This window comes from Harpia harpyja, chromosome 3 (genome assembly GCF_026419915.1).
Source record: "Harpia harpyja isolate bHarHar1 chromosome 3, bHarHar1 primary haplotype, whole genome shotgun sequence".
NCBI lineage: Eukaryota > Metazoa > Chordata > Aves > Accipitriformes > Accipitridae > Harpia > Harpia harpyja.
Genome location: NC_068942.1, coordinates 19,566,042 through 19,587,954, shown reverse-complemented (window position 1 = coordinate 19,587,954; position 21,913 = coordinate 19,566,042). Strand labels below are relative to the sequence as shown.

Below are 21,913 nucleotides of genomic sequence, written 5' to 3'. Positions count from 1 at the left end.
GAGCAGATTTGCAAGTGTAATGGGAGTATCAGTTTATTCAGATGTATCCTGAGTGTGTTTTTTGACTTCTCCCAGCAGAAATGATTCATCAGGTTTTTAAGACAAAATTGCAGGTACTTTACAAGTACAGTCAGTTTTCCTGATAAAAGCAAGTTGCCGCACTAAGAATGCAAGAGCTTCCACTGATTTGGTCAAATTGGGTTTCTGTGAAAACTTTTTTGAGTAAGTCTGGGTTTTTTTAATCCTTTAGGAATAAAATCCAGGCTGTTTATATGTAAACGTGATAGCTGTAATGGAAAAACAGTAAATCAGTGTTTAGCAGCATTTCAGTTTAGTGAAGAGTCTTGCACTGTAGAAATGTTCAGCTTGTAGAAGACGTATTTCACCTGCCTTGTAAGCTTCTTGGGGGCTTTGTTCACGACAACTGGATACCGCTTCTAAATGTGGTGACTAATCTGAACAGAATAGGTGCGTGCTTGATTCAGAGATACTGTTTCTTTAAAATGTATTTTGATTTTGGCTCTGCATTTAGTGCTAGTGATTTGGCTGGGGTTGATGAGAGCCTCAGGAGTTGCTGAGTCTCACAGGGTGTGTTTGGATTTGTCTCAGAGGAGGAGGAAGGCTAAAACTCCAAGTGAAGATCTTTGCTTGTGAAAGGTATTAACTAAAATATTTCTGCTTTCCTTTTACATAGGTCTTCAAAGAAGGTTCTCTGTTTATGGTTTCTCCTTGTTTAATTAATTTTTACACTTTATTTATGCCACACAGAATATGTTCATATTCTCTTTTAGTTGCAAACTATTGATAATGCTTTCAGTCACTTTTACTGTGTGCTTATTTGGCAGTGAAGGCATTTTACTTTCAAGTGTTAGTTAACATCTGTACATTTCGTTGCTGTTTTTCAGGAATACAGATTTAGGTTCAGAGATTAAATTGCTCGTGAGAGTGGGGAGTATCATATTTAATTGAAAAGTAAATTACTTAATTTTTTTCTGTGGCATTGTTGTGATAACACAAAAAAATCTCTGGGTTCTAAAAGGATGACCTATATTTTATTTTTCTAAATAACAAGAGAAACCTAAACACATTTTATTTTGGAGTTGACTCTCTTTAGCTAATGAACAAATAAATGCAAGACTAACTTTTCATCTGCCACATGATAAGCAGAAACTTAAAAGTTGCTGAATGTTGTGGAGAGATTAAAACACTCACTTCATGTTCTACAGATACATTCTTTAAAACACTGTAAGAGCCGTAAGAATTAGTTGAAGAATGACCTCCAGTGGCCTGGAGTGGGATTATTATGAATTTCAACCGGTGGAGTCCAGCTCTGTAGAGTACGCCACCCCGGGAGCTAACTCTTTCCTTCTCCCTGCCAATACTGAAAACTCTTACTGGGATCCCAATGCCATCTCTGAATGGTCAATGAGTATCCATACAGCACACACCTCAGAAATAGTCAAGGAGAAGGTTGTCCCGGTGAAGGAAATCAAGGACGAAAAAGATAAGAGAAACCAGAAGAGAAAGGCTAGGAAGGAACCTAGAAGATCAGAAAGAGAGAAGGAGGTTAGAAATCTTGTGCATCGACCCTGCCTTGAGCTTGATGTCTCCCACGGCTGCATGCTGCGAAACCTTGGCCTGGCGGTCTGGCGTGACTGAGCTCTTGTGTGGTGCATGACTGCATGGCGGGCTTTGCGCTGGGTGCTCTGCATCAAGTTTCGTGCCCTGTATGCGCTCTCTGAAAACGTAACTGGGAAAACAAGTTGATTTAAAACAAAGGCCCGAGGCCCCGAAACTTCCCTTCTGGAAGCTCCAGTTTAAGAAGCAGAAAATTAATTTCAAATGGAACAATAACCCGGGGTTCATAATAATTTTTAGCTGAACGTAAATATGCAAAGTGGCTTATCCCCGTACTCCCATTTCAGTCTCATTTAAGCTGTAATTTGTTTCGTTCATGATTATTTTTTCACGCCTTGATCACTTCTGCTGGTCATGCATCATCATTTATCGTTCAGTGTGAAGTTCTTACTGTCTATCATGATGACTGCCTTTCTTTAGCAAAGGAGGAAGAGCGTGGCACGGTGACATTGAGAAACACTAGGGCACATTCAGTTGCCTTTGTGTACAGCTGCTTCAGGATATCCACGTATGCTTGTATGCTCCTGCGAGTATTTAACACTTGGTTATATTTTAACTTTAAAATATTTTGAACTTTCTACTGTGAATTTAGTGGTTTGATTTCACAGTATAAGACTTTGCAAGAGCCGTCCAGCACTTTGTATCATGGATTGAGGGCATCAGGTTTTGCTGGTTATTTTGGTGCAATTCTCCTGTAGCGAGACAGTTTGGTGATCTCTGCAAACACGGAAAGACAGCGAGGAGGTGAAGTGTGACACTGGAGAGGGGCTTTAAAGGAGATTGTACAGCTGATGGATGCTCTGGACAATAGGAGTGTGCAGGACAACAAAATATGGTGGTTATAGTATTTTTTTAAATCAGAGAAAGAAGTAACATGTATTACAAACTAGTGTAAACCAAATCTCATTAAATTTGGGCAGTAGAGTCTATAATAGAGACTCCAATAATGCAGGAGAGCTGGCAGAAGTACTAATATCTACCTGAAACCCTTTTGTAAGTTGCTTGTGTTGTTCCCTTTCCCTTGGGGTGAACTTCAGATGTAAAATAGATGCCTACCCGGTTCCTAGGTGCCTGGTCCCATCCACTGCTTTAAGTTATTCAGCAAATGAGGAAACTCAAGGAGGTAATTGCAAACACCAGGGCACTGAGCAAGCACCACCGGCCTAGCCGACACAGAAGTGCTAAAGGAAAGGGTAGTGCCAAAATCCATGGAGAAGGTCAAGATTTAGGTGTCCGCCTTTCTTCAGGACTCCCAGCCTGTAACCCTCTCCTGAAAGCAGGTGTTTAAGCTCTTTGTAAAGAGCATGGTTTCACCCCTTGGAAACGTACCCGCTGGTGCTGGGCCTTGCTGCGCAACAGCCCCGTTACGGGCAGAGCTCTCAGGATGGGCAGTCCTCCGTCCTCTGCACTGGGGGATGCAGACCCCGATCCCAGTCTCCCAGCGTCTCCCTCTCTCTAGCCCAGTGAATACCGAGATTTTTCTTAAAAGCGGAGCACCTCCAACGCAGCAGTGCTCTCACAGCAAGACAAGCTTGGCGAGTCCCGTAACCTCTGGGCTGCTGCAGAAGAGCCAGTGGCCACCTCCTTCTCTGGCCCGATTTCAGAGGGTGGTGGGTGTACCTGCAGCTCGCGCGGGCGGCTTCTTCCAGCAAGCGTGCGAGGAGAGCGCTCGCGGGGTGAGAGGGGAGGGGAGACGGCGGCGGCGGCAGGGGCTGCGGCAGGGCAAGGTGTGTGCGACGCGACCGTCTCCTCCGTGCCGCCATGACTGCGGTGCCCCGCGGCAGCGTGCAAGATGAGATGTCCGGGGCGTTGGAGTGGGAACGCTTGAGTTTGAGTTGCTTTCAGGGCTCGGCGGCTGCTGAGGAAGGGGATTTAAGATGCACCAGTGTAGACTTAAGTGCCTTACTTCTACCAAGCCCCACTTAAGCACCTAAGTGTGTTTTTGGCTTCGGGCCCACGTCTGCTTTTAGGCAGACTCTGTTGTTTCTGTCAAGGTCACATTTGTGTGACACAGCACTGGAGTTATCTCTCTTTGTTGCTACTGATCTGCGGTCTGTTCTGAAGGCATAGATCACTTACAAATAGGATCATAAATTGTGCCCAACATAATAGCCAGGGCAGTTAATACGCATTTACCAGTGTAATTGCTCTCCGAGCCTCTGGAACAGCCCCCTAATGCCTTGCTAAAGGCAGAACTCCGATAAGTGCTTTCAGAGACAGTTATTTTAGCAATTAATAAAAACATATGAATCAGTGATTACACTGTCTGAAAATTCACGCTGTGAAAAAAATATAACTCATCTGTTTTCTCAGACTCCCTAAGAGGCAAGTTAGGGGTTTGCTCCTCTGCTGATGGGGAGGCAAGACAGGTGAGAAACACAGCGGTGCAGGCAGCGTTATGTTATATAGCAGTGGGCTACGCCATCTGTGGCTGGGTCGCTCAGCGACTCACACGCGAAGGCCATTGCAGCCTGGTGGTTCAGCTTCCGCAGCACCTTAAGCAGTTTAAGGTTAATGTGTGTGCTGAGGTCCGAGGGAATAGCTGACCGGGTCCTGCCCTGCTGGCTGAGGGGCCTGGGGGTGGTATTCACCATTGATACCTGCCATCTCTTCACTGGGAGGTGCCTCAGGACAGGTGAGGCAGGGTTTGAGATATCCTCTGACACTCCCTGTTACATGGACAAGGTATTTATTTACCTGGTCAGGGTGCTGGCTGGACCTTACTCTTAGATGCTTGGCTCTCCCCATGCTTGCGTAGGGAAGATGTCAGCACCAAAGCCCACACCTTGGGCAGGAGCCTGCCATCTGTGGGACTTGTGTCCCTACACCTGCCCGGGCTTCCATTTTGGGGACCAGAATATAGTATGGGACAAAGCCCCGGCATGGCTGAAGCTGTCCCAGTGCTGCTCGGCAGCCCCAGTGAATGGCCCCCCAGCACATGGACTGGGGTCCCCAAGGGACACCTGCTCCTGCAGCAATGAGGTGTGCTTCCGGCTTTCCTAATATGCGTTTGTTTTTAATTTAATGCCATTAGAAGTAGCTGTCATGTCAACAAACCCCAAAAAGCTGAATGGCCTTTGACCTCACTGCAACTCCTGTGATGGGGTTGGGCTAAGGACAAGAACAGCCTTGATTTAAACTGGCCTATTGAGAAGATCCTTCATTACAAACTAATTCCGATACAATCCATTCCTGTCCCCAATTTGGTCTTCTCCACGGTCAATTTTCTGGACTGTAAAGAAGTAGGAACCAACTGTTCATTGTTCAAGCTCCATCCATTGCAATGGCAGATGTCATCTTGTTTTAGTCTTTATTATAATATCTTCTGTAGTTTTGCTGGTGCAGCAATACCAGTTGGCAGGAATAGGTTGACAGGTTACTTTCCACTTCATGGTAGTCAGATAAAATGACCTTTGCACTGTCCACATTACCCATTGCTGCAGTAGCAGTAGCTGTGCCAGTCAGCGGCGAGGCCAGCAGAGGCGACGGTAAGTGGGCGGCTAAGCGCTAGATTGAGGCGGACAGGGAGGTTCCCGCGGCCCGGGAGCGCCGGGGAAGGGCGGAGGGACCCGGCCGGAGCCGGCGGCTCTCGCGGCAGAGGCTGACGCGGCGTGGGCGTTGCCAGGGGCAACCGCGGGAGATTGGAACGGCCCTGAGGAGCGCCGGCCACCAGGAGCGCGGCGAACAGGACGGGCAAACAGGGCGTGGCGCGGCAGTTCGCGCGGCAGTTCGTGCAGGCAGGGCGCAGCCCCCAACTCTTCCTAGCTCGAGCAGGCTGCTCAAGTGGTGGGTGTCGGCCCAGAGGGAGACCCAGGTATGGTTGCCACTCGGGGGAAAGCCATTGTTAGGAAAAATATGGCAACGCAGACAGAGGTCCCACGTAAACATGCAGCTGTCCAGGTCTCTGGCTGCAGGGAGTGCCTGAGTCTATCAGAAATGATGGAGGTCAGCGGGGACACCTCTTGTGTGAGGTGTGACCAGGTGAGTGATTTGCTCAGCCTGGTGGTAGAGCTGAAGGAGGAAGTGGAAAGGTTGAGGAGTATCAGGGAGTGTGAGAGGGAGATAGATTGGTGGGCCCACACCCTACCATCCCTGAGGCAGGGGCAGCAGATGGAGGCTCCGCAAGAAGCAGAGGTTCCCCTGCCCTCCTGCCACCAGGCGGGAGGGGACCTAAGAGATGGAGGGGAATGGATACAGGTCCCTGCTCGGGGAGGCAGGCAAATCCCCTCCCAGTCTCCCTCACCTTCCCAGTTGCCCCTACGCAACAGGTATGGGGCTCTGGAACTTGAGGACCAGGCCAGTGAAGATCAGGGTGTAGATGAAGCCCTATCTAGGGAGGTGCCTAAGCCCAGTCGGGCATCCCCACGCATTCTCACATCCTCAGAAAAAAGAAAAAGGAGGGTAATTGTTGTAGGCGACTCCCTCTTAAGGGGGACAGAGGGCCCGATATGCAGACCTGACCCATCCCACCGGGAAGTCTGCTGCCTCCCTGGGGCCCGGGTAAAAGACATTACCAGGAAACTCCCTGGTCTGGTTCGGACCTCTGATTATTACCCATTGCTAGTTGTGCAGGTTGGCAGTGATGAGATTGCAGAGAGGAATCCAAAGGCAATCAAAAGGGATTTCAGGGCACTGGGACGATTAGTAGAAAGATCAGGAGCACAGGTAGTGTTTTCCTCAATCCCTTCAGTGGCAGGGAAATACACTGAAAGGAACAGGAAAACACACCTGGTCAATACGTGGCTCAGAGGCTGGTGCCATCAGTGGAATTTTGGGTTTTTTGATCATGGGGAGACTTACACAGCACCGGGCTTGCTAGTGACAGATGGTGTCCAGCTGTCTCATAGGGGTAAGAGAATCCTCGCTCGTGAGATGGCAGGGCTCATAGAAAGGGCTTTAAACTAGGTTCGAAGGGGGCAAGGGATAAAACTAGGTGCACCAGAGATGAGCCTGGGAGCAGCATGCCGATGTTAGGGGTGGATTCGATGACCCAGCTCAAATGCATCTACGCCAACGCACGTAGCATGGGCAATAAACAGGAGGAGCTGGAAGCCATTGTGCAGCAGGATAGATATGACTTAGTCGCCATCACGGAAACATGGTGGGACGACTCCCATGACTGGAGTGCTGCAATGGATGGCTACAAGCTCTTCAGAAGGGACAGGCAAGGTAGAAGAGGTGGTGGGGTGGCTCTCTATGTTAGGGAATGTTTTGACTGTTCAGAGCTACACGATTCTGATGACAAGGTGGAGTGCTTATGGGTGAGGATGAGAGGGAAAGCCAATAAGACAGATATTGTGCTGGGAGTCTGTTATAGACCGCCTGACCAGGTTGAAGAGACGGATGAATCATTCTACAAGCAGCTGGCAGTAGTCTCAGAATCGTGTGCCCTTGTCCTTGTGGGGGACTTTAACTTTCCAGACATCTGCTGGAAATACAACACAGCAGTGAGTAAACAATCTAGGAGGTTCCTGGAGTGTGTGGAAGATAACTTCTTGACACAGCTGGTGGGTGAGCCAACCAGGGGAGGAGCCTTGCTAGACCTGTTGTTTACGAACAGGGAAGGACTGGTGGGAGGTGTGATGGTTGGAGGCCGTCTTGGGCTTAGTGACCATGAAATGGTAGAATTTTCAATTCTTGGTGAGGCAAAGAAGGTGGTCAGCAAAACCACCACTGTGGACTTCCGGAGGGCTAACTTTGGCCTCTTCAAGGCACTGGTTGAGAGAGTCCCTTGGGAGACGGTCCTGAAGGGCAAAGGGGTCCAGGAGGGATGGACATTCTTTAAAAAGGAAATCTTAATGGCTCAGGACCAGGCTATTCCCATGTGCTGCAAGTCAAACCGCTGAGGAAAACGACCGGCCTGGCTGAATGGGGAGCTTTTGCTAGGACTTAAGAAAAAAAGGAGAGTTTATCATCTCTGGAGGAAAGGGCGGGCAACTTGGGAGGAGTACAGGGATCTTGTTAGATCATACAGAGAGAAAATTAGAAAGGCGAAAGCTCAGCTGGAACTAAATCTGGCCACTAGTGTAAGGGACAACAAAAAATGTTTTTACAAATATGTTAACAGTAAAAAGAATCCCAAGGAGAATATCTATCCTTTAATGGATACAGAAGGGAACGTAGCAACCAGTGATGAGGAAAAGGCCGAGGTACTTAATGCCTTCTTTGCCTCAGTCTTTAATAGTGAGTCCAGTCATCCTCAGGGTACTCCACCTCATGAGCTGGAAGGTAAGGATGAAGAGCATAACATACCCCCCTTAATCCAGGAGGAATTAGTTGGGGACCTGTTACGCCATCTGGACACTCACAAATCTATGGGACCTGATGGGATCCATCCAAGAGTACTGAGGGAACTGGCTGAGGTCCTTGCCAAGCCACTCTCCATCATCTATCAGCGTTCCTGGTCAACAGGGGAGGTCCCAGAGGACTGGAGGCTTGCCAATGTGACTCCCATTTATAAGAAGGGTCAGAGGGAGGATCTGGGGAACTACAGGCCTGTCAGCCTGACCTCGGTACCGGGAAAGATTATGGAACGGTTTGTCTTGAGAGCACTCACACGGCAGCTCCAGGATAAGAGGGGGATCAGGCCCAGTCAGCATGGGTTTACGAAAGGCAGGTCCTGCTTGACCAACCTGATCTCCTTCTATGACCGGGTGACCCGCCTAGTGGATGAGGGAAAGGCTGTCGATGTTATTTTCCTAGACTTCAGCAAGGCCTTTGATACTGTCTCTCATGGCATGCTCCTGGAGAAGCTGGCATCTTGTGGCCTGGATAAGTGCACTATTCACTGGGTGAAAAACTGGCTGGATGGCCGAGCCCAGAGGGTCGTGGTGAATGGGGTGAAATCCAGCTGGCGGCGGGTCACGAGTGGTGTTCCCCAGGGCTCGGTGTTGGGCCCTGTTCTGTTTAATATCTTTATCAATGATTTGGATGAGGGGATTGAGTGCACCCTCAGCAAGTTTGCAGACGACACCAAGTTGGGAGGCAGGGTCGATCTGCTTGAGGGTAGGGAGGCTCTACAAAGAGATCTGGACAGGCTGGATCGATGGGCTGAGGCCAATTGTATGAAGTTTAACATGGCCAAGTGCCGGGTCCTGCACTTCGGTCACGGCAACCCTATGCAGCGCTACAGGCTTGGGGAAGAGTGGCTGGAAAGCTGCCCGGCAGAGAAAGACCTGGGGGTGCTGGTTGACAGCTGGCTGAATATGAGCCAGCAGTGTGCCCAGGTGGCCAAGAAGGCCAATCGCATCCTGGCCTGTATCAGAAACAGTGTGGCCAGCAGGAACAGGGAGGTGGTTGTTCCCCTGTACTCGGCACTGGTGAGGCCGCACCTCGAGTCCCGTGTTCAGTTTTGGGCCCCTCACTACAGGAAAGACATTGAGCTGCTTGAGCGTGTCCAGAGAAGGGCAACCAAGTTGGTGAGGGGCCTTGAGCACAAGTCTTATGAGGAGCGGCTGAGGGATCTGGGGTTGTTCAGTCTAGAAAAGAGGAGGCTGAGGGGAGACCTTATCGCTCTCTACAACTACCTGAAAGGGGGTTGTAGTGAGGTGGGTGTTGGTCTCTTCTGTCAGGTGTCTGGAGATAGGACAAGAGGAAATGGCCTCAAGTTGAGGCAAGGGAGATTTAGGTTAGATATTAGGAAAAATTTTTTTACTGAGAGGGTTGTCAAGCATTGGAATGGGCTGCCCAGGGAAGTGGTTGAGTCACCATCCCTGGAGGTATTCAAAAAGCGAGTGGATAGGGTACTCCAGGGCATGGTTTAGGGGGCATGGTTAATGGTTGGACTTGATGATCTTGAAGGTCTTTTCCAACCGAAATGATTCTATGATTCTATGATTCTATGATTAGTATTATGCGTTGTCAAAAATGGGTGTTAAGTTCTTCCCCGGCTTGTTAGCGAGCAGATTTGTGTAGTAATAGTTACTAGAAACTATCTGACTCTTGCACTTGTGGGATGGTATAATTTGGACATTTTCCATAATATTTTGGTTATCTTTAAATTTGAAACAAATACACAAGTTCAGAGAACTTGCAGTGCTGTCAGTTTTCCCATACTTTGTGTTTTTCTGAAAGTCCCAGTTCCTGGAACCATTACTGTCTTTGTTCAAAATCTCCTAAAACACATTTCCAGTCTTAATTAGGGATAAGAACAAAAGTAAGAGAGTTTGTCTAGAGACAAAACATATGTAACAAATTTGAAAAAAAGCCTTCAACACAATTTTTTAAAATCAGCTTCATGATTATAAGCCAATTTAATGATTTACTGGTGGTGGGAGTTGGCATTACAGGGGTTACTGAAAGGTTGTGGTTGGCAGTGCTCATTTTTCCCGTATCGAGTAATAACTATTTTGGTGTCATTAGCACAAAAGAACCCCACCACGAGCAATTTTTAAATCAGCTGCTAATTATCTTTGACAACAAATTATTCAAATTATCCAGTTATCTAAAGACTTGTAGACTGTAGTACGGAAAATACAGAAACTCCTCTAGTTTTAGTATTTAATATAATGTGATATTATCTGATGAAGATTTGTAGCAGAGAAATTTTGTATCTGTTTAGGACTAGCTTCCTGCAAGCTTTTTTTCCTCAGAATACGCTGCATATCTCTGCCCTGCATGTGTTTTTGGTGATGGTTATCTAGATAAGCAGAAGGGAATTGGATTCCCACTCTGTTTATTCATCCCCCAAAAAGGCTGTGTGCAGCTTTGAAGCTAGTCTTTGTGCCTGGACTCAGGCTGTGCTTCTGCATTGCAGGTTCAAAGCAACTTCAAAGGAAAGCCAAGACTGGTTGTTGTGGCAGCAGTGGAGCTACTGCGACTCATTTTCCCATCAGTCTGTGTCTTATATCCCTACACGCTGCTGTATAAATCCTCCTATTCCCCCTCTTTTATCATGGTCTCACCAACATGCACATAAAAATATATAGATAACCCCAATGGGCAGGGCCAGTAGTTTGCGTCTCCCTAGTCTTCAGTTTCTGGAAGGCTTGTAGAAAATTAATCTTGGGCTCTCTAGCTCAGCAAATGAATTCAACACTTGTTAGAAGGGAGATAGATGGGCAGTCAGACAAGATGACTGCATCAGCATCATTTCTTTTGGAAACTTGGCCATAAAGGAAATAAACTGATATAAGAAACTTGTTTGTTGCTGCTACGTGGCAGGTCAAAGAGAAGTGACCTCAAGATCGCTCAGTTGCTTGAACGAAATAAGTTGATGGTCTTGCAGTTGTGGTCCTCATCATAAAATTGCCTCCACTCTTAGCACTAATTGGTAAATTCATCAGAGGTGCTGAAGAGACTGATCTCATCTCATGCTCCTTACCCTAAGCAGGGCTGATGGAGCAATCAGAGCCAAAACAGGAGAGCCTCATCCAGTTAGTGTAAGTACTGGAGGATCATTATGATGAATTACGACAGCCTGTAATTCGCTTTAGTTCCCTACAGATACTGTTGATTATTAGACACGTAGTGCCAAATGTGTTAGATTCACTGCCTTCTAATACTACCATATTTTTAGAACGCTTCAGCACTGTGTATGGGATTGTGATGACTTGCAAACTTCTGTAAACAGTTGGTTTGTGGCTCTCTGATACTTTCAATAACTTCATTAATCTTGGAAACTTTAATGATAGTTGTTTACGGGGACTGTTTTCAAAGGCAGCTTGGTTTTAAACAGTACGTGTGTTGAAGATGCAGCCCCTGTGTGTGTTGTATGCATTTGCCTTGAGTCAAAATGAGGTGGGAATGGTACTGATTACAAATTTGCTTCTTTTTGCAGGGTGATCAGACAGCATTGCACCGGGCTGCTGTCGTAGGGAACACCGATGTTATAGCAACTCTGATTCAAGAGGGGTGTGCTTTGGACAGACAAGACAAGGTAACAGGCAAAAGCAAAGTCCTGTGGGATGGCAGCCTTGCCGGTCAGTAACATTAAGGTCTCAGACAGAAAGTTATGGTTTATACTCCTGAGTAAGTATCTGATGCTTTGGAAATAATTGGAACAGTTGCGTTGAAAAAAAGCTATACCATCTCTTTAATATAAATTACTAATTTAGTTATTTTTTTATATCAGGCTGATACTTTTTGGTTTAAGAGTCTGTTCTCAGCTCATTAAGGGATGAATTAAAGAAACGTATAACCATACTATGCCCTATGCAAAACATTGCACAGTTTCCCTTGATTATCCCAGAAACTGAGAATCCCAGGCTGTAAATTTAGTTTGGGAGTAAATGTAACTAATTCCAAGTTCCAAACAAAAAAAAATAACAATATTTTTACCCTCTTCTAAAAAATAAAATAGAAACTAAGCTAGTAGGAAAGGAAGATATTTCATTTTTTAAGTGAGAGGTGGGGTGTGCAGCTGCTGCATTCTGAATGTACGTTACTCTGCGTGTGGGCACAGCGCGCTAACCTTCTCCTCCTGTGTGTGTGCTCTTCAGGATGGGAACACTGCTCTTCATGAAGCTTGTTGGCATGGATTCAGTCAGTCTGCCAAAGTGCTTGTTAAAGCGGGAGCCAACGTTCTTGCCAAGAACAAGGTGAGACCCATGCAGGAGGAGCTTTCAGTTCTGGTGTAAGGTGGCTGATTCTCAGCACTGGAGATTTCTGGCCATGGCGTTTCTCAGTGGGTGGGGGAGCAGCTCCTAGTGGGATTTTTTTCTTCTTTTTCTGCATTTATTACGCCTGGATAGTTCCTCCACAGGCATTAGGAAATTCATATTTTGACAGCTGATGCAGGAGGAACTCAGTAGCGCGTTGAATGACACATTAATTACAGCTGAGGAACGCTGCAATTCCTGTGGAAATCTCCACAGTGCTCTAATTTATACCAAGCGGATTCATTGTGATTGGTGTGATTTAAAATGAAAATGAGTTGTACTAATAGAAAATGGCATTCAAAATCCATTTTTGGGGGGAAATTAAACAGCCAAAGGAATGTAAGCCACAGAGGGGAAAAAAATAGTGTATCTTTTGTTAGAAAGTTCTTCCTAATATATTAGTGTAGGCTCCTACCAAAATCTTGTAATGAACCTGGATTATGTTCCTTTTGGTATTTATAATACCTTGAGAGCAGTTTAGAGGAAAGAATAACAAAGCAAGAGGTTTTAGTTCCACTCTAATTGTAATACCTGTGGGAGACTTCTCTTCAATTCACTAATTCAAAAGTTAATGGAATAGTCTAGGAAATGGCGGTAGCAGCCTATGAAGTGAGCTGAGTCAGTGTTTGGACTGCTGTGCTGATGGGTCAGTCAGATCGCACGGTTGGCACCGTGTCCTTCGTTACAGCCGAGGGGGCTTTGGGATGGCTTTATGGGATCTCTGAGCAGTTTTTGGTAAACATGTCTCTAAAACGACAACTGAAAGGGGCTAGTGAAGAAAGGGAAGAAAGGAGAGAGCTGGCCAAAGTCTAAGTTTTTGAGTAAAAAGGCATGTTGCCTGGACATAGTGTTTCTGTATGTGCATGTGTATATATGCAGTATATGTGCATATGTTTGTACAGTCGTGGTCACTTTGAGGTCTTGTAATTGCATCATCTTTGATATTATTTTATGTTTATTCCTTCTTTTATATTGTTCCAACTTCCAATTTTTATTTTCTGCAACTATTTTTTCTGTAATGTTCACCTAGATGAGTATCAGACGTACTTTAGACAACTTCCTATGCTTGACTTTATAGTCTTGTGAACCATTATACTCCTATCCCTGGATACCCTTGTCTGTGTATATACATATACTTCTGTACAAGGCTCTGGGCTTAAGATGCAAGTCTGGTTATCCTGCATGCTTGGATACCTCAGGGTATTAGAAGACTTAGCTCACAATACAGCGTATGTCAACTGGAGACAACCTCTCTTGGAAAGCACGTGCACAGAATAGCTCAGCAGGGTCGATGTCTGAAATATGACTGGCAGACTTTAATACTGTGTGAGCAGCTCCTGCGCTGGTCTTTGATGTCTTACCTGCACAATCCTCTCCCTTTGCGTTTCACTGTTTGGGTGTTTTTAATGGACAGGATCTTTCCTCAGGAGCTGCTGAAAAATGCACGAATTGTGCATGCTTGCACACAGGCACATGCTTTTACCCCTTTTGATTTCAAGAAAAATGAAGAGCTTAAGTCTACTTAATCCCAAAATGTTTTCTCTGGTCTCTCAACTTTTTATGTTACTGACAACAAGGCATAATCTTTCTGCTAGCTTTTCTGGCAGCCAAGGCTGAGTGCCATGTGCAGGAGCACCCTGCAGGCTGTTGACTTACATCTGGGCATCGTGCGATTTTGGCTGGATGGGACAGATACAGGCTGCTAGATTTGCCAAACCCTGCTAAGCAGCAGAAGACAGGAGAGATTTGACTCTCTGTTTTCTGTAACTCCTGGTTAATATCTCCTGGGACTGCTTGGAGAACACTTGTACGGATGCACTTTGCGCAGCACAGCACCTCGAGCACAGCATATAAAAGAGCAACGCAATTGAAGACGGCTTCTATATTAAGTGAAATGCAGAGGCCAGACAGGACACCTGGGATTTTAAAGGCAAGTCAGGCCGGCATCTGAGGAATTGAACAACACATGGGTAAACCACCTGGGTAGCCGTATTCCTCCTGTGCAGCAATCACCCTGGAGATGCAGTTTATTTTCAGTCAAGTTGGCTTAATAAAAACTCTTCCACTGTGATAGATCATCCGGTGAGATCAGTTGTAGCCTTCTTTTTAGATCCTCCATCAGTCCGTACATTTCGGTGAAGATTCTGTGGACCAGTGAAGACCCCCAGATTGGTACAACTCGGACCGACTCTCCCTCTCACAGAAGCTGCTGAGAGATTTGTCACCCTGTGGGAGATGAGCCAGATGAGCCTGCTGTGTGAGCCCTGACCCTAGGCACCAGGACCATGACTTCTCCCAGCATCGAGGTCCTCGCCCATCACCTGCTGCACAGGACCTCTCTGCCTTCCCACCAGGGCCGACCTTCCAAACAGCAAATGATAAAGACATTGCAGAGGCTTTCCAAAGATAAACCAGGAGGGAAAAAAATGACACTTAAATGCAATTTAGCTGAGAAAGAAAATATTCACGTCTGCCACAGCTTAGAGACTACATTCAGGCCTGAAATAGTCTGTAACATGGAACTGAAGACCTAAGACCACATCTAAGAGTCGGCCTTTTGTAATTCAAACCCTGCAGCTTTGATCTGTGTCTTGAGAGCATGGGGGACAAATTAAAGGACATAATCAAGGTGAACAGGTAGCCTAGTAAGCATGGGAAACCTTTTTACCTGAGCTTATTTCATTTCTAGCTCCCAAGAGCCAAAAAGCCCAAACATTTTCAGGCCATCAAAAGCCAAATGCTTCCAGAAAAACTTGTCAAACCCATAAAATCCTTCACAGCGTTACAAAGACAATACACAAGCAAACTCTGCTTTGATTTCCGTCCATAAAAACTGCATGTTTGCTCCTTTCAGGAACCTTAGCATGTGATTCTCTGGGGTTTGGGTGGCTTTTTTTTTCCCTTCTCATCTTGGCTGGAGACTGGCGTGCTTTCTGAACATTGAAGCTTCCCAATACTGTAAAATCTGCATCCTGCCCTGTGAGAGCACCCACAGACCCAGCCAGACTTAGAGCTGGTTTGTGTTATGATCATGAGGAAACAAAAATTGTTGTGACCCTCACCTGCCTAACACCCTGCAGCAGTCACGGCTGGCTTTGCTTGAGATCAGAGATGCCATGCTGTGGCAGCGTCTGTCTTTGTGTGTGTGCATGGGGGCAACCTGAAACACAAGAATTGTGTTTCTTTAAATGAAATACCTGATAGTGCTGTTTGATATTAATGAACCAGACAGTTTCTAGAGTCTTTGCTTCCTGCAAACGGATTTGACCAATGCAGATATTGTTAGACTGTCCAATTTCTGCCTTTACTATGTCCCAGATAAATCATTTCCAGGACGAAGAGGGTATTTCAGTCTTCAGGTTCATTTAGCTCATATCTTTGGGAAAATAACAGTGACAGTTTCCGACCCCTGGGTGGATCTTCTTGTGGGAAGACCTGTGAGGTTTTATTTTTTAATGCTTATGTCCAATTTCTAAATATGGCTTTTGTATTTTCCTCTATTTCTCTAAGGCAGGTAACACACCTCTTCACCTGGCTTGCCAGAATAGCCATTCCCAGAGTACTCGTGTTTTGTTACTTGGAGGATCTCGAGCAGACCTCAAAAATAATGTGAGTTTTGAAAAGAATGTGTTCATTTTTGTGTTCCTTTTTTCTAGCTATATTGCTTTAACTTGTAGAAATACTCATAAATGCTTTAAGCTGTGATTTTTATTATAAATGCTGTTGAAAAAAACCACTAACAAACCATTGTATACATCATGTACAGGAATGCAGTTGGTAGGACTGAGCAATGCACTACTTGTACCCATCTCTTGAGCAGGGATGTAAGGAGCCAAAGGGGGTTTTGCTGTTGCACAGACCGAGGCAGCTGGTCCTTTGCTGCTTTTTGGGGTCCTGATGGCCTGACCCATACACTGTCATGCAATTCTGCAAAAGGGCTCCTCTCTCAAAAAGACGGAAATCTTAAAAGGGTTTTATGCCAGAGCAGTGAAAGTCTTCAGACCTGCCCTTACTGAGACAGATAATATATACTGTGTGTTGATCTGTCAAATGAGGTAGATTCAAGGTGACTTCAATTTCAGACAGCTTTCCTCCTATTTCATAATGATTTCTGGCATGGCAAAGGAAAAAAAAAAAAGCCTACAAAAGGAAGCCAGATGTTTTTGTCCCTGCTCGACAACCAGGTGGGCAGAGACACACAGAAATGGAAACCCGTGGGGCTCTGCTCCCAGTCCCAGCTGCACATGTGCCACCCCTCGTGGGGATGCTGCTCTGGCCCCACTCGTCATGTTTGCTTCATTATGTGCGACACTGAGTTGAGTTTCCAAGTCACATTGGTTTGCAGTTCAGAAGAACAGGTTTAATGTAAAAATGTAAGTCAGATTTTGTAGTGCAGTAAGCCAGCATGTTATAATTCCAGTATTTCCCATCAGTGGTTAAAGAATTTGTATCCCCACCATGCCTGACCCCAGCTCTTGCTAAACCTTCCCACCCATGATAGTAGATTTTGTACCGCAGAGAAGGCAGCATTGCTGTTCAGTGGCGGTGTGTGGCACTTACTGCTCTTTTTGGTTTAATAGGATTATTTCATCCCTGAACATGACAAGTGGAAGCTTTCTTTCTGCGATTACATGCTCAGAGCTTTGTTTCTGTTTGCAGGCAGGAGATACCTGTCTGCATGTGGCTGCTCGTTATAATCACTTGCCCATCGTTAGGGTGCTGCTCAGTGCTTTCTGTTCTGTCCATGAAAAGAACCAGGTCAGTGCATGAGCCTCATTGCGTCTCTGCGCCCTTTGCGTACAGCTAGTTGTTGGGAAGAGGGATTCCTACCCAAGTAATCCCGCTTCACTCTGTGTTTCACTGTACCACTAAATGCCTGAGCTTTTAAGGATAGCTTTAAAGTAATGGCATATCAGTGGTTTATTATTTTGCCATCGCATTTGCATCATTTCTTTAAAGCATTGCCTATTTATGAGGTTCTGCAATTATGTGTTGGTGTAGGAAGGGGGTTTGGGACAGGGGTAGGGGCGTAGGGCTAGGAGTTGGCACTCCTGGGTCCTTACCAGTTCTGTGCAGAATGGGACTGGGCAAGACACTCAGTCATTTTATGGGGCCCATTTTCTCCTCTGTAACTAGGATGTAATGATCCTATGGCCATTACAGAGACATTGTGAAGCAGAACTCACTAACGTTCAGATGCTACAAAAGTGTGAATTCCTCTGGAATACTTTGCTGCATTTTGCAGTAGGGGGAATTAAAAGGACATAAAAGTGAAGAAGAAGTATGCTTTAAATTCAAAGTAATGATCAGTCTAACCTAGGATTAATCGTCCATAGTTGTTTTATAGAGAAGTAATTGATTGCTGTACCTATACCATAGCCTAATTGGGTGGTAGAAGGGAATGGATTTAGTACATTAAAATGTGCTAAATCTGCTAAATAAACAGATTATGTGGTGCTTAACCACATCGTCTCATGTTCCTGGGAAATTTTCCCTGTGTAGTTGAGGATCATAAAGGTGTTTTCTGATCTGTACATTTAATCTTCTTTCTTAGATATGAGATATTACAGCAAACAAAATGGGTTTCAGCATGTTAAATTTACTACGTAATTTTATTTGGAAATGAGTTTTTTAACTTGCAAAATGAGCCACTGAATATTAAGATTAACTGGTGTGAACCTGGCCCAGAGAGACATCCCCTTTCTTCATTCCCCAGCACTACCCGAAGTTGTTCCATATTTGCACGTATAATGATTTTATTGATGAATACGCCTCATCCAAGTTAGCAACAAGCAATAGATTTCCACTAGTCTGGAGGAGTTCTGATTTTCTGAAGGTAAAATGCAAGGCAAAGGGGACAGGAGGGCATTATATACACGTGTCCTGTCTCCCTTGAACAGTTGCTGGCTCTGTTACCGGTGCCCGAACCTGATCACAGCCATCTTCACCTCACTGCCGCAGGACAAGGGCAGGCCAGTGTGTTAGTGCTGGACCTGTATTGCCTCCTGGCTTCAGTCCAAAACCTGTTTTTCTTGAGGTATCTCATGAAGAGAACACCAACCATCTCACTGCTGGTACTTATCTGATTATTTTTGAGTAATGTGATACATGACCACCTGCGCACCAAATAATCAAACCTGGAAAAAAAAAAAAAAAAAAAAAAGGTTGCGGTGGGAAAACCGCTTCTGCCCTCAGATGTCGTATCAGTTTGCTGGCAGTAGAGCTGGGCTGTCTCCAAGCTGCGTCGTGTGTCACTTGGTTTAGTTAAACCAGATCATCAGCACCTCAGCTGCATTTCTCAAAACCAGGCTGAAGTAGGTCCTTGCCCCCTCCTGTCCCCTTCCTCCCAACTCTGCTTTTTTTTATTGACCAGGCCTTATTTAAGCTTAGTTGTTGCATCAGTAAGTGTAGGTCTTTTGACCTCCGAGCATCTTTTAGGAAGGTGTGATTTCTGCAGGGTGAGACCCAAGGACTTGTGTTACAAGGTTGTTTTCTGCTTTTCCCCTAACTTGCAGGCAGGGGATACTGCGCTCCATGTAGCTGCTGCTCTAAATCACAGGAAGGTGGTTAAGCTGCTGCTGGAGGCAGGGGCTGATGCATCCGTTGTCAACAATGTAAGCAGGATCCGGAGTTCCTTTGGTATTTTGTATTAATGCAGACTCCCTTCAACACTCTTCATTGTGCTGGTAGAAAATATTTGGGTGTTAGAGTTGAATTAAATCTGGGTAAATGAAAAAAGTTAGTCATTTTACTCTTGCATACAGAGTGTGTACTAACCTTGGGTGGAGAAATTCCACATTTCCAGCAGTTTGTGTTTTGAAGGAAATGCTGTTTTCTTTTTCCTCTCAGGCAGGTCAGACCCCTCTAGAGGTTGCCAGACAGCACAATAATCCTGAGGTTGCGCTCCTCCTCACTAAAGCATCACAGGTACGTTACAAATCTCTCCCCAACACACACATACACACGGAGATGAGGCCAGTTAACCTTGAGAGGCCACATCCCCTGGTCCTTAATCTTCTGCTGTGAAAGGTGCCTACGTTTCTGCTGGCGTTGTATGCTGGCCTCAGGTTTGTTGACGTGGAGGCTTTCAGCCCCCAAGCCCAGCAAGGTGTGCACATTAAGCCTCAGCATTAAGCGCTGTCAGAGGTCCCACTGTCCTGACTGGCAGAGGATGGAGCAGCCAGAGGCACTTGTTCCCTGCCGTGGCCCAGGGGTTAGAAAGCTGTCTTGTACCCGAAAGCTCCTGGGTTGTGTCACTCTGCTGCCTGCCTCGGACATGTCCCATCCCCAAGATGGTTGCTCCTGTTTATGTTCTGCTGCTGTGTGCGAAATGCTACAGTGCTCTTCGACCAGAAGGCATGTAGGAGGGCTCTGTGTTCTGGTATGAGACCAGGCGTGATCCCTGCCCAGCTCCTCCTTGTCACCTCTGCGTGAGAAGGGCTGGGCTTGGCAACCAGCCTGAGGACACAGGAGGACATAGGAGGAGGTGCTCACCCCTCCAGGGGACAGCAAAATGCCCTGATAGACTTAGCTCAGTCAGTGGTGGTGTGTTTTCACAGCTCTAAACACCCACATTGCTTGGCCCATCAGCGTCCATCTGGCAGTGCACTCTCCTTTATCCATTGCCTTTTAGATAGAGGTGAAAAAGGGTTGCTCTGTTACTTGGCTTCTGTGGTAGGAAAGAGCGTGACATCACTGAGTAACAGTGTGGTCTGCCTTCAGGTCTCACGCTTTAACCGTGGAAGAAGCCTGAGAAAGAAGAGAGAGAGACTGAAGGAGGAAAGGCGCGCTCAGTCAGTACCACGGGATGAAGTGGTACAGAGCAAGGTACAGCCCGGCGTTACCAGCTGCATCTGCTGTGAGGAGGGAGTGTAAATAAAACCCATCAGGACTAAATCTGTTCGGAGCCATCACTTGTGCGTGACCACGGCAGCTGTCTGAGGCAGTCTGTCATGCTTTGCTGCTAAAGAGTTGCCCACTCACATGTGCAGAGCAGCTTAAAACTGGGAAATTGAAGAAAAGGCACCTTTTCCTCATCTCTGCAACTGCTCTGAACTCCCTGTCTTTGCTTCAAGCAGGGCAGCGTCTCAGCTGCTGATGACACGCCGAGCAGTGACCAGCCACCGCAGAGGAAGAGCGATCTGAAGGGTGAACCCCGGTCAACCTCACCAGATCCCAAAGGGAAGAAGAGCAAAAAGAAAAAGCCAAAGGAAAAGGTATCAGTAGATTTAAAATAGCAGAGAGAGAAGGGATAGCAGTTGAGCAATAGTATAGGGGTCCCTTCGGTGTGTCGGTGAGTCAGGGCAGCAGCCCCGCCATGCTCCAGGGGCAGAGATAGTCTTCAGACAAAACTGATTTCTGGGGGGGGTAATTCTGCTGTTGAGGGGTCATGTGAACTGGATTTTTGTGGAAATCGGGTTATTGTGCTGACAGACACCAAGGTTGTGTCCAGCCACTGCAGCTGGATTGGTGTTTTAATTTAGCGTTTTGCTGTAATTGCCACAATGGATTTGTCCCGTTCCCACCAGGAATAGTTTACTGGGGGGCTCATAAATAGGGAAAACGTTGTGTGTATTTTAAGCAGGTTTCAGCACTCTCGGACCCCATCTCCCCAGCCGATCAGCAGACGCTCCCTCGGCCCCAGCAAAACGTGCCTAAGCGCAGAAGTAAACATCACTGCTCCTCTCCACCCCCTCCCCACGAGGTCCGAGCCTACCAGCTCTACACGCTCTATCGAGGAAAGGATGGGAAGGTGATGCAGGTGAGCCGGCCACTGCCCTCGTGGAGGGAGGCACAGGGAGCAGCACTTGGAGGTGGGGCACAGTTAGCTTAACGGGTAGAAAATGCACTCGATTAACTGCACTCTCAGCGGTATGAAATTGTGACTGTGAGTTTGTTTTCCTTGTTTGGGCTTCAGCTGCATTTTGGCCTGAAGTGTGGTAAACAGTAAGCTGGCTTTGTGCATGTTGAAGAAGACATACTTAACTAGTTTTGACCAACAAAGCATTTCCTTTTTGGAGATGAGGTGTGAACAGGGATTGGAAATGACACTGGAGCTTTTATGATACACTTCGAAATATCAAGATTTCCGACACGAAATGCAAAGAGTTTTTCCAAGGAAAATAAATGAGGGACACGTGTGAGCACTGAAGCTTCCTACCTAAAGGAAGAGCTTGAGTACTCTTGATACATTCTGTTTCAGTTCTTCCTGTTTAATGCAACATGTCTTTGGGTATTCTAGGATTACTGAAGGCAGGAGCTGTGCAAAAATTGGTTCACAAAGAAACCTGGAGTTACCCACTCATGTGCATTTATTCCAGTTTAGAGACTGATATTTTACTTATTTTATTACACAAGTATTTACCAGTACATATTTATAAAAAAGCATGAAAACAGTCAGCAAATTACCCTGTAGACAGTGTAAACATCTATATTGTTGTTTTCTTAATGTTGCCCTCCTGTACCTCTGGGAGGTTAATCCTTTCATTTCCTTAGCTTCTCACATCCATCGACCAGCTCTCCTCAGTCCCTTGCTGCAGTTAAGAAGTTCAGCAGATTCTGAAGATCACTCAAGTCAGACTTCAGAGGTTTTACTGGCCATATTTTCCAAACATCTCACTGTGTAACACTTGGGAAACTTCCAGACAGGGGCACTATGGGATTATCCTAATAGCAGA

General features: G+C 46.1%; 1 protein-coding gene across 10 annotated transcripts in view; it reads left to right on the top strand.

Moving 5' to 3' along the window:
* Positions 1-21,913, top strand: part of ANKRD6 (ankyrin repeat domain 6) — a 126,210-nt gene that overhangs the window by 96,048 nt on the left and 8,249 nt on the right. For 4 of the 10 annotated variants that reach the window (XM_052781518.1, XM_052781519.1, XM_052781520.1 and 1 more), the window contains 9 exons: positions 11,417-11,515; positions 12,078-12,176; positions 15,747-15,845; positions 16,896-16,994; positions 18,752-18,850; positions 19,086-19,163; positions 19,959-20,063; positions 20,312-20,452; positions 20,818-20,997. In XM_052781518.1, the coding sequence (XP_052637478.1) occupies positions 11,417-11,515; positions 12,078-12,176; positions 15,747-15,845; positions 16,896-16,994; positions 18,752-18,850; positions 19,086-19,163; positions 19,959-20,063; positions 20,312-20,452; positions 20,818-20,997 (999 nt within the window). Of the gene's footprint in view, positions 1-1,226; positions 1,567-11,416; positions 11,516-12,077; positions 12,177-15,746; positions 15,846-16,895; positions 16,995-18,751; positions 18,851-19,085; positions 19,164-19,958; positions 20,064-20,311; positions 20,453-20,817; positions 20,998-21,913 lie in introns of all 10 variants that reach the window. The other 6 variants (XM_052781516.1, XM_052781515.1, XM_052781514.1 and 3 more) reach the window with 6 other exon arrangements.